Consider the following 12042-nt stretch of genomic DNA (forward strand, 5'->3'; position numbering starts at 1 on the left):
CTTTACTTTTTTTGTTTATGACAATGGCAACAGCGTGCTGGGTAATGTAATAGACTTCCAGTTTTTCCATGGTAACATTTGTGGGGTATTCCTTTTTGAATAATACCCACTCTTTTCATGTCTACAGATCATGTTTTTTAAAAGTTCTAGTGCTGGTGCCCCTCCTCTTCCCTTATGTTGGTTTTGTTTGTGGATTTAATGGAAAAAACTGAAAGATGGTGGTTTCAGCATAAAGGAAGCCTTCCAATCACTTTATGCTCCATTTAACAAATTAAAAATTTTAGCAAATGCTAAATTTTAATGTTTTTGAAGTGAAAGCATAGGTATAAGAAAAAATTTTAGCAGAATGTTAACACTAAACAACAAAGTGCTAAGTTGCAGTTTTGAATAGAAGTAGCATGACTATTTTTAGGCTAAAAATAATATATCAAGAAATATGGAGGGCCAGAGAGATAGCACAGGGATTAAAGTAGTTGCCTCACATTTGATCAACGTAAGTTTGATATTTGGCACTGCACATGTTCGTCTGAACAGGAACAAAAATTGTTCATCCTTTCCCTCCCTGCAAAAACGAGGAGGTAGGCCAAGTAGTAGAGCACATGTTTAAGATTATGTGGTTTTGAGTTTACTGTTTGGTATCAAATGGCCCCCAAGTACCACCAAGAATGGATGTGATGGATTCTTAACAGCCTGTTATGTTTCTTGGGATAAAAAAATAAACAAAATTTCTGGCTGGAGCACAGCACTATGGTTAGGGCTTTTGCCTTGCACACAGCCAACCCAGGTTTAATCCCCAGCATCCTAATGGTCCCCTGAGCCTGCTAGAAGTAACTTCTGAGCACAGAGCCAGCTGTAACCCCTGAGCATGGCCCAGATCTGTGTGGCCCAAAAAAAAAAAAAAAAAAAAAAATGAGGTGGTATTCCTTTAACTGTGTTAACAGAGCTACCATTCTGGTTAAAAATAATGTTTATGATATTAAGTTTTAAGCTTTTTATTAGTCCTATATTTAATATACATTATTAAATTCTATTGGAAATTACCACTTTTGAACCTCTGAATCCTATGGTAATTAGTTTATAATCTCATTTCCTTCTATGGTGTTTTATTATTAAATTTATATCTGTAGAATTTTACAAATACAGGGTATCATAAAAAGATATGCTTAAGAAAAATGGGTTGGGGCTGGAGAGATAGCATGGAGGTAATGTATTTGCCTTACATGCAGAAGGAAGGCTGTTCTAATCCCGGCATCCCATATGGTCCCCCGTGCCTTCCAGGAGCGATTTCTGGGGCCAGGAGTGGCCCCTGAGCACTGCCGGTTGTGACCAAAAAAAAAAAAAAGAAAAAGAAAAAGAAAAATGGATTGGGGGCCAGAGAGATAGCCTGGAGGTATGGTGTATGCCTTTTATACAGAAGGATGGTGGTTCTAATCCTGGCATCCCATTTGGTCCCCCAAACCTGCCAAGAGCGATTTCTGAGCATGGAGCCAGGTGTGGCCCCTGAGCGCTGCCAGGAGTAACCCCTGAGCAGTGACGGGTGTGACCCAAAAACCAATAATAATAATAATAATAATCTTGCTATATAGAGTATTCTTGATGAGATATTCATTTCATTGACTTTTTTTGTACCATATGCTCCCATATTCTGGCTCAGAGAGTCTCATTTCATCAATTTGCTGAACATCTTATGAGCTTTCCTTTGTGTGCAAATTCCTCTTTTCATTTAGCTGCTTTCAGTATTTATCTTTGGATTTTGTCTTTTTGATTATGATGTCTCTTGGGGTTTTTCTAATTGGGTTATTTTCACTGGGACCTTTTAGACCTCTTGGGTCTGTAATCTTCAACATGCCAAAGTACATAATTACGATTTCTGTAACTATTGTTTCTTCATCACATTTGCCTTTTTGTTTTTTAGGGACTCATAATTCTTATGGTTCTCTTAAACTGTTTCTTTCTCTCTCTCTCCCCTCCTTCTCTCTCTCTCTCTCTCTCTCTCTCTCTCCCCCTCTCTCTCCCCCCCTCTCTCTCCTCCCTCCTCTCTCTCTCTCTCTCTCTCTCACTCTCTCTCTCTCTCTCTCTCTCACCACTCTCTCTCTCTCTCTCTCTCTCTCTCTCTCTCCCTCTCTCCCTCTCTCCCTCCTCATTTTTGGGCCATATCCAGCAGCAGTCTGGGTTTACTCCTGGCTCTGCACTCAGGAATTATTCCCAATAGGTTCAGGAACCATGTGGGAAGCTGAAGATAAAATCTGAGTCAACTACGTGCAAGGCAGTCACCCTACTCAGTGTGCTATCTCTTCAGCCCCACTGTTCATTTCTTTTTAGACTATATTACACCTGCTGCAGTTTTCTAATAGTTTCCTCCTTATGTTGGAGCTCCTTGAGCTCCATCTTTTGCTCAGTTTCTGTTACTCTGCTATTCAGAGCTTCTAATGACTTTTTAATCACTGACCATGTTCTTCAATTCTTACTATAGAAGATTTTACATTTCAGCTCTCATACTTTCTTGTGCTTTGTTGACTACCTATGCTGTGCTATCCTTTCTTTGAATTCATTGAATATCCTCATCATATAATCACTAACAACACTCAGGATTTTCTGGTGGTATTTATATCTTTGGTGATTAAAGTTTTGCTCATTAAACTTGTTTGAGTTCTGCTTAATTTCCCTATTGGTTTTCTAGTGTTTTTGCTGTTCTAGGGTGAGTGTTTTTATATAGACCCCCGGGACCCCCTGGAAGATGCTGAGGGATTAAGGTAGAGATTGTTCTGTCTTCTCTGCCCATCCTCACAGAATGAGAGGAGGAATATCTATGAACAGCATGTAATTTGTTGAGTAGATTTGTTGCATAAGGTTAGGAAGGAACTCTGGTGTGGGCCTTAGTATGAGTCAGGGACCTGCCGGGTTCCACCAAAAGAGAGGTATTCTGCCTCCAGTACTGGATTAGTCCTGGTGATGTCAACTGGAGGTAGGCCTCAACGGAGATGGTAGAGCATCAAGCAGAAGGTCAGGGAAAATTACAAAATTTTAAGTATACATTTCAAATATAAAAATGTGAGTATTATTTAAGAAAATGTCTTAAGTTTTATACTTTTTTGGGGGGCCACATTCAGTGGTGCTCAGGGGTTACTCCTGGCTCTGAGCACAGAAATCTCTCTTGGTAGGCTCAGGAGACTGACCATATGGGATGCCAAGAATTGAACTGGGTCTGTCCCTGGTTGGCTGCATGCAGGGCAAATGCCCTACCACTGTGCTATCTCTCTAGCCCCAAGATTTTTATACTTTTTGACAAGAATTTGAATTTTTAAAAATTAATTCACTAATTAACTAATTATGGTTTCTGAGCCACACCCGGCAGCGCTTGTGTTACTCCTGTAACCCTGTGCTCAGAAATGGCTCCTGGCAGGCACGAAGGGACTATATGGGATGCCAGGATTCGAATCACCGTTGGTCCTGGGTCAGCTGCTTGCCAGGCAAACACCCTACCACTGTGCTATCTCTCCGGCCCCATAATTAATTTATTTTTAATCAGTTGTTTAACTGAATCACCATGAGACCATGAGATAAATGTTGCAAAGTTGTTCATGATTAAGTTTCAGTTATACACTTTCCAACACCCTTCACTATTGCACATTTCCTGCCACCAATGTCCCTAATCCTCCCTCTGCCTGCCTCTATGGTAAACATTCTCTCTCTCTCTCTCTCTCTCTTTCTCTCTCTCTCTCTCTCTCTCTCTCTCTCTCTCTCTCTCTCTTCCTTTTAGACACTGGTTTGTAAATTTTTTTAAAGGATTATCATACTTATCACTTCATTTCCTTGCAGCACCTAGTTCTTATCATTTCCAACTATTATTGTCATAATAGTAGTCCCTTCACTGTCCTAACTGCATTCCCCCACTGTTCGTGGCAAACTTCCTACTATGGAATGGTCCTTCTGGCCCTCATTTTTATTGTCTTTGGATATTATAACCATAGTGCCTTAAATATTCCACAAAGAAGTACAATCATTCTTTGTCCCCTCTGACTCCTTTTGTTCAGCATAATAATTGCCATTACCATCCATGAATAAGCAGATTTTATGACTCCATTTTTTCTAACAGATATGTAGTGTTCCACAGTTTCTTTATCCACTTATTTTTTTGAACACTTGAGTTGTTTCCAGATTCTGGCTATTGTGAATAGTGTTGCAGTAAACATAGGAGTGCAGAGGGCTTTTCAGCATTGTTTTGGGATGCCTTGGGTATATTCCTAGGAGCGATATTGCTCAACACAAGAATTTAACCTAAATTATAATATTCTAGCAAATTATTATTTTGTAATAAATTTCTAGGGGCATATAATTCGCGGAGCTTACAGATTCCAGGCTATCATAACCACATTTGAAATGATTCTTGGAGGCTGTGGAGAACTTAATGCAATTGAATGGAGATGTGTGATTATTGATGAAGCACATAGATTAAAAAATAAAAATTGTAAACTTCTAGAAGGTCTAAAACTCATGAACTTGGTAAGTACCTTCATCATTATGACTTAATTTTTCTGAACTTTAGTAAAAAATTAAGAGAGCTAAAATAAAAGTTGGGGTTTTTTTTTAAGTATCTCTTTTGTATCCTTTAATAAAGATTTTTTGCTTTTATTAAGGAGGAAAGTACATCTCATTTGTCTTCTAAACACTTAAAATTTTGTTTTGTTTTGTGCTGAGTTCTGGTGCCTGGGCATTTGTCCTGCCATGCTCTGGAGGACAGACAGTGCTAGAAATTGATGTAATGTTTCATGCAGTTAAAGCAGGGCAGACACTCTGACCTAGCCCATTCAGCTGTTTCAGATGCCCGAGGCTTAAAAGTTTTTTGCATTCCAAAGAGTTTGAGTAATTAGAATAAAATTAAAAGAAACTCCAGTGAAGTGTACTGTTTACAAGAAAATGGTAAGTTTTTTTTTTTTCTAGCATTGACTGTTCTTTTAAAGCACTGGAAAACATGTCTTAATGCATGAAGGCCCAAGTTTGATCCTCAGTACTGCTTGGTAGGCTCCTGCCCCAGAACTGCTAAATGTAGCCCCTATTGCTCACATTCACTGCTTCACAAGTCCATAGTCTCCTGGAGCCAAACATTGCATTGTTGGACCCATTATCAATGAAAATGGACTTAGAAACACCTGAGTGTTGTGAAGGAGACCTTAGCCTCAATAAACACCCTTTCTTTAAAGTTAAATTATTCAGCTCATTTATGATAGTAAAGTTGTAATTAATATGTGGAATTTAAACTTATTTATATTTGTGAGCTCAATCAGCTGTGCTTAGGGCCAAACTTCTATCTGCACACAGACATCATTTCTGGTGGGTTTGGGCTGCCATAAGGGGTTCAGGGATCAAACCTGAATTGGCCAAATGCATGTTATTTGATTTGAATTATTTTTTTGCTCTCTATAGGAACACAAAGTGCTTTTGACTGGTACACCTCTCCAAAACACAGTTGAAGAACTGTTCAGTCTTCTACACTTTCTAGAGCCCTTGAGGTTTCCTTCTGAATCAACATTTATGCAAGAATTTGGAGATCTGAAAACAGAGGAACAGGTATCCTGCTGATTTTTTTAAATAGTACATCCTATCTCATATTGTTATAATGTGCGTATGTGTGTAACCGACTTCCCATTTATTTTATGTATCTTTTCGTCTCTTTTTATGTAGGTGCAAAAACTTCAGGCTATTCTGAAACCGATGATGTTGCGTCGATTGAAAGAAGATGTGGAAAAGAAGTTAGCACCAAAGGAAGAAACCATTATTGAAGTGGAACTTACTAACATTCAAAAGAAATACTACCGGGCTATATTGGAGAAGAACTTTTCATTTTTGTCCAAAGGAGCAGGGCAGACTAATGTACCAAATTTAGTAAATACCATGATGGAGCTCAGAAAATGCTGTAATCATCCATATCTTATCAAAGGTAGCTAAGAAAAAATGGGGGAGGGGGTCTTTTCAAAATGTTTTCTCACTAATATAAAAACAATAGAAGTATACAGCTTGTAACTTCCACACCAGTGACCTTACAATTTTTCATTCTGGTGTTACAAATCCTTCAGGTTCCAGGCCAAGGAGAATGCGCAAGTGGTACAGTATCTTCCTCATGATGCATGAGATTCTGCATTCTATTTCCAGTTCTTTATTTGCAGATATATCCCTGGTGGCTACCAATCACTGCCAGGCCTACACTGCATCAGTCTGACAAAGTAGTAAAAAAATCAGAGCATTAGTGAGAAAAGTGGCCTCACTTTTAGAAAGAAACAAAAAACTAAGAGCATTATAAACCCTATGATAGTGTCTCATTTTAGTATATCAGGCTCTAAGAGTATGTGTTGTATTTTTAACTTGAACTGGAATTACATCTCCAGTTTATTTAATGCCAAAAAACTAGGAATGCTTACCTTCGGGCCTCCAAATTTGTATTTTATTTCTTTCCAATGCATGTTCCCCCTGTTAATGTCTTTTTTTCTGTTGTAATATTAACTTCTAAGGTCTTGCTGGGTTCTCTAGATGTTTATTTTTGCAGAGCATGTGTCTTTCCACTTATTCCTGGGAATATACTTCCCACTTTAATTTATCTGAAACAAGTCAGTATTTAGCCTCATTGTTTACTCACTTGTAGACTTTCTTTTTAATTTTTTCTGGTTACCTGGTTTTGATAAACAACATTATACTGTATGTGTAGAATATTTATGATTATTCTCAGTGAGATCATGAGAGCATTCATTTAACATTCAACTTACAAAAATTTATATTGAATGTTAGGTATAAAGATAAATAATCCCATTTTTTTTTTTTTTTTTTTTTTTTTTTTTTTTTTTTTTTGGTTTTTGGGTCACACCCGGCAGTGCTCAGGGATTATTCCTGGCTCCAGGCTCAGAAATTGCTCCTGGCAGGCACGGGGGACCATATGGGGCGCCGGGATTTGAACCAATGACCTCCTGCATGAAAGGCAAACGCCTTACCTCCATGCTATCTCTCCGGCCCCAAATAATCCCATTTTTTAAAGTGTACTTTCCATTTGACAGTTCTAATTTGTAATGAGGTAGAGGGGAGCACTAATTTAAAAAATTATTTTTCACTAAAGGAACTGGGGGTTGCTATCTTATATTTCTATGGCAGGTGCTGAGGAGAAAATACTTGGAGAATTTAGAGACACATATAATCCAGCTGCTTCTGATTTTCATCTTCAAGCAATGATTCAATCTGCTGGTAAATTGGTCCTGATTGATAAATTACTTCCCAAAATGAAAGCAGGGGGTCATAAAGTGCTCATCTTCTCTCAAATGGTACGCTGTCTTGACATTCTGGAGGACTATCTTATTCATAAAAGGTAAGACATATAATTTACCCACTGAGTTGTGCTCTATTATACATAAGATAGAGAATAAATCTTGTGTAAATTGTAATTAACTTCATCTTAGTAACACTACTGTAATCCAAATTAACTCATGCTCTTTACTTTTCCTAAATTTAAATCGATGGGTAGAAATTACTTAAGAGCTTGTGTCAGATGTTGAAGTAATAAGCTGGGTTAAGTATGTAGATTAAGAAAACTGGTACTTGATACCATCAGTTTTCAAATTGGTATTGGGAATTTGTTTATTTGGGTACACATTGCTTGATTTGTACACATTAGTGATGATGACACTTGAATAAGGTTTATAACCATACTTAGAGTTGGGAAAAGTGAATCAAGATCCTTTTTTGGATATATTTTAATGTTTTTTATGCTGGTAAAACTTAGCGTTGTACCCCTAAAACTTAGAAACATTCACACTCTTATAAGCCAATGTTAAATGTAAATGTTAAAGTAAGACAAAATAAAAGATATTTAAAAATAAATAAAATACGTTCATACAATTTTTTTGCCTTATATAATGTGGAATTTTACTTTATAGCACATACATCAATATATATTTAAATATTATGTTTTAAGATATTGCAGTTATGTTAAAATATTATCTGGTATGTAGATGAGTAGGATAATATACAGAGGTTATTTTATAAGATTATTAGTGATCAATCAGATACCAACATTTTTTTAGTAAAGTCTGGAGATTTGTCTGTAGAATATATTTTAGTGAATTTAAACCTTTATGTAAAAGTACATATTTTGGGTCAGAGCAATAATAAAATACATAGGGAGTTTGTCTTGCAAGTTGCTGACCCAGCTTCATTCTTGGCATCCCATCTGATCCCCCAAGCACTGCCAGGAGTAATTCCTGAATGCAGAGCCAGGCATAACCCCTGATCGTTGCCTGGTCTGGCCCAAAAACAAAATGAAAAGTAAATATTTCTACCAATTTTTCTTTCAATGATGATGTTCATTTTCACTTTTTATTTTTTACTTCCATTTTTAGGATCAGTATTCTTATCCTTTAGCTTCAATCCAAAAAATGCTTATGTTCAACTTCATAGCCTAGAAATAGAAGCTGAAACTGCAGTATTTCTTAAGATGACTATTTGACTTTATCTAAATCTCCTTTTATTTATTGAATTTTTTGGATTTTGGGTCACACCTGGTGGCCCTCAGGGCTTACTCCTGGCTCTGCATTCGCTCCTGGCACACACGGGGGACCATATGGGATATCGGGATTCAAATTACTGTCCATCCTAAATCGGCTGCATGCAAAGCAAACACCCTACCACAGTGCTATTTCTCCGGACCCTCTAAGTCTCCTTATACTAAAAACTTTATTAGATTATTGTATATGGAAAGACAATTTTTATTGTGATAAATTTTATAGAAAACCTGATTTTGGGCTAGAGTTATAGCTCAAAAGGCTGAGTTCATGCTTTGCATGTGAGAGGCCTGTGTTTGAACCCCACCATTATCTGGTCTTCCTGACCCCCATCACAGAGCTGGAAATAGACTCTGAATACTGCCAGGTGTGCTACAAAATTAGACAAAAACCTTCAAATTTCTCTTTTGTCTAAAGTAAATTTTATTTAGTCATACCTCATTTCAAAGGGATTAGAGATAGCAGCAGAACTGCTGCTCAGAGTAGTAAGTAATTATATATGGGAAGAAATATCTTGAACCAAAAAGTTGTTTGACAAATACCACATGAATTCCTCTTTCAGTTTTTTAAATTTTTTTGTATTCTGCTTTTTATTGATGTCTAGCCATTTGTTATTTTCTATTTTAAAAAATAAAAAAAGTTGAAAATTGTTCGACAGTCTTACTATAAAGAATTAGGATATTAGTTTGCCCTTCATAGATTATAGTTTATAAGTAAGTATATTAGTTTAAAAAGCAACATGACTTATATAAAGAAATACTTGTAGGTGTTTGGAGTTTTATGAAAGATTCTGCTTGCAAAAAGCAGGTCTTACAATAGGATCAGTAAAATAGTTTCTATAGATTATGTTTTATTATTCCAATCTATGAAAATTGTATTGTTTTACTAGTAGTTTACTTGCATATCCAGAAAACTAGAGCTGTTGTAGCTTTATTTTACTTTGGTTTCCTCCTTAGCATCAACTTTGAAAACTATAAAGCCACAAAAACTAGTTGGAATTATGCTGTTCTTACATTTATAGAAAACATAGTATTTTAGGGGAAATGACTTTACTTTGAGAGACTGTCTTCATTTTCTTTATATTTATCTATGTGAATTTATTGCATTTCGTTTGATAGATATTTATATGAGCGAATTGATGGAAGAGTCAGAGGGAATCTTCGACAAGCTGCTATAGATAGATTTAGTAAACCTGATTCAGATCGATTTGTTTTCCTTCTATGTACCCGAGCTGGTGGGTTGGGCATCAACTTAACTGCAGCTGATACATGTATAATTTTTGATTCTGATTGGAATCCTCAAAATGACCTTCAGGTAAATAAATTTCTTGAATAAAAAAATAAATATTTTAAAATTCCTATTACTATTTTTGATAATCTACATCTTTCATATTTTTCTTGATATTTTTATTTTCCTAAGAAATATCTGTGCCAAATAGAGTAAATGAAATTAATTTAATTCAGTGAAAATTAAATAGGTTTTATTTGATTAACTAATAAAATAGTCTTATATTTTACTAACTTTTAAAAGGCTTTATTTGCTTGATTATAGTACTTGGGTAAAGCAAATTATGTAAATTTAGAGAGAGATAAGCTTTAAGAACAGTTTGTAATAAAATTTTCAAAATTTTACTTCCTTATAAATATTTGATTGTACACAATCTTCTCAATCATCATAAGGTATAGCAAGTAGAACAGAAGCTTAATACAATGTGCCTTTTAATAAAATGCAATAGAAAGTTGGTTATGTATGTAGACCATAGATATGTTTACTTGGTCTTAGTAGAAATATAAGAATATTAGAAATAATCAGAGTTGCAAATTGATTTGTATGTAGGAAAGATTTGGAAAGAATACAAAATGTAAGAAAAGTGCGGGTTTTATTGTTAATTTTATGTGATTAATATTACCTTAGAAGGTAAAATAGCAAATGTAATTTTTGTTTATTTTTGGGCCACACCAAGCACTGCTCAAGGTCTTTTTCTGGCAGGGCTCTGGGGACCATATGGGTGCGTGCCATGGATTGAACCCAGGTTGTCTATATGCAAGGCAAGCACACTACTCACTGTACTACTGCTCCAGCTCATATATAAATTATTTTTGATAATCAAACTTTTTTTTTTTTTTTTTTTTTGGTTTTTGGGTCACACCTGGCAGTGCTCAGGGGTTATTCCTGGCTCCAGGCTCAGAAATTGCTCCTGGCAGGCACAGGGGACCATATGGGGCGCCGGGATTCGAACCGATGACCTCCTGCATGAAAGGCAAACGCCTTACCTCCATGCTATCTCTCCGGCCCCGATAATCAAACTTTTAATGAAATACAAGTTTTATTGGGACAGAGAGAGATAGCTCTACAAGCTGGAAGCACATGCTTTGCTTGGTGGATGCCAGGATTCAGTCCTTAGTGCTGCATGGGTCTCTAATGGGAGCTACTCTAATGGGAGCTACTCCCGAGCACTTAGCTAGAAATCCAGAATTATAGAGAACCCCAATAAAAGATAAAGCTTAAATTTGTCATTTTTGAACTTCATAGTCTATATTAAATAATGAATTTTGCCCTGGACTCTGGAGATGGCTACACAGATGATTATTACAGGGAAATTCTTCTTGTAAAATGCCAATTAGTAAATATTTTAGACATTATGGACCAGATAAATTCTGTTTATACCATAATTTTAGTTTTGTTTCAGTTTGGTTTTTGTTTTGGGACTGTGTACAGGGCTTACTCCTGTACATTCCAGGGGACCAGAGGTGATGCTAGAGATACAAACTTAACTTGACAACACCACAGGCAAGGCAAACCCCCTACCCCTGTACTATAACTTTAGCCCCCTGTAATAGTAGTTTTTGATCATTGGTGATCATTTCGATCATTGGTATACTCTTTGAGTATACCAGGAGTTTCTTTGTATTAGAGTTAAATCACTAGTTTCATATGGTCTTTGCTCATTGGGAATGATGGTTCTCACTTAGTTGGCTACATTTAGTTCAAAGCTATTGTTTCTCAATTTTTAGGCTAAACCCAAATAACAATATTTTTCATTTGGAATGGAAATTTGTCTTCCCAGACTGCATGTGATATGTAAAAATTGGTCTAAAATAAATAGTAAAGTGACATATAGAACATGAGGAGGAAGTAGCTAGCCTCATATTTATATTCCCCAACTTTTCTCTCTAAGTTTTTTCTTCCTTTTTACTGCTAATGTGGATCTTGTCCTATGAGACAACATTTTTTCTGTTTCATTCTTTTTTTTAATTAATTTTTAAATATTTAATTAAAGAACCATGGTTTACAAAGTTATTGATAATTTAATTATAGGCATATAATATTTCAATACTAATCTATCACCAGTATCAACTCTTATCACTAGTATTCCCATTCTCCATCAAACCCCCCCACCACCACCATTAACCACCCCCTCTCCTATCCCCTGCCTGCAGCTTGGCAGGCACATCATAACATTTGGCTGTGTGGCTTAGATCTCATGTTTTCAGTGTTGTTG

At 36.2% G+C, this 12042-nt stretch overlaps 1 protein-coding gene across 3 annotated transcripts in view; it reads left to right on the forward strand.

The window, feature by feature from the left end:
- The window catches only part of CHD9 (chromodomain helicase DNA binding protein 9), a 244561-nt gene that overhangs the window by 164923 nt on the left and 67596 nt on the right, over positions 1 to 12042 (forward strand). For all 3 annotated transcript variants that reach the window (XM_049786049.1, XM_049786050.1, XM_049786051.1), the window contains 5 exons: positions 4327 to 4503; positions 5425 to 5568; positions 5683 to 5938; positions 7138 to 7348; positions 9659 to 9854. In XM_049786049.1, coding sequence (XP_049642006.1) covers positions 4327 to 4503; positions 5425 to 5568; positions 5683 to 5938; positions 7138 to 7348; positions 9659 to 9854 — 984 coding nt within the window. The remainder of the gene's footprint in view (positions 1 to 4326; positions 4504 to 5424; positions 5569 to 5682; positions 5939 to 7137; positions 7349 to 9658; positions 9855 to 12042) is intronic.

The sequence above is a fragment of the Suncus etruscus genome, chromosome 14 (assembly GCF_024139225.1).
Source record: "Suncus etruscus isolate mSunEtr1 chromosome 14, mSunEtr1.pri.cur, whole genome shotgun sequence".
Lineage (NCBI taxonomy): Eukaryota > Metazoa > Chordata > Mammalia > Eulipotyphla > Soricidae > Suncus > Suncus etruscus.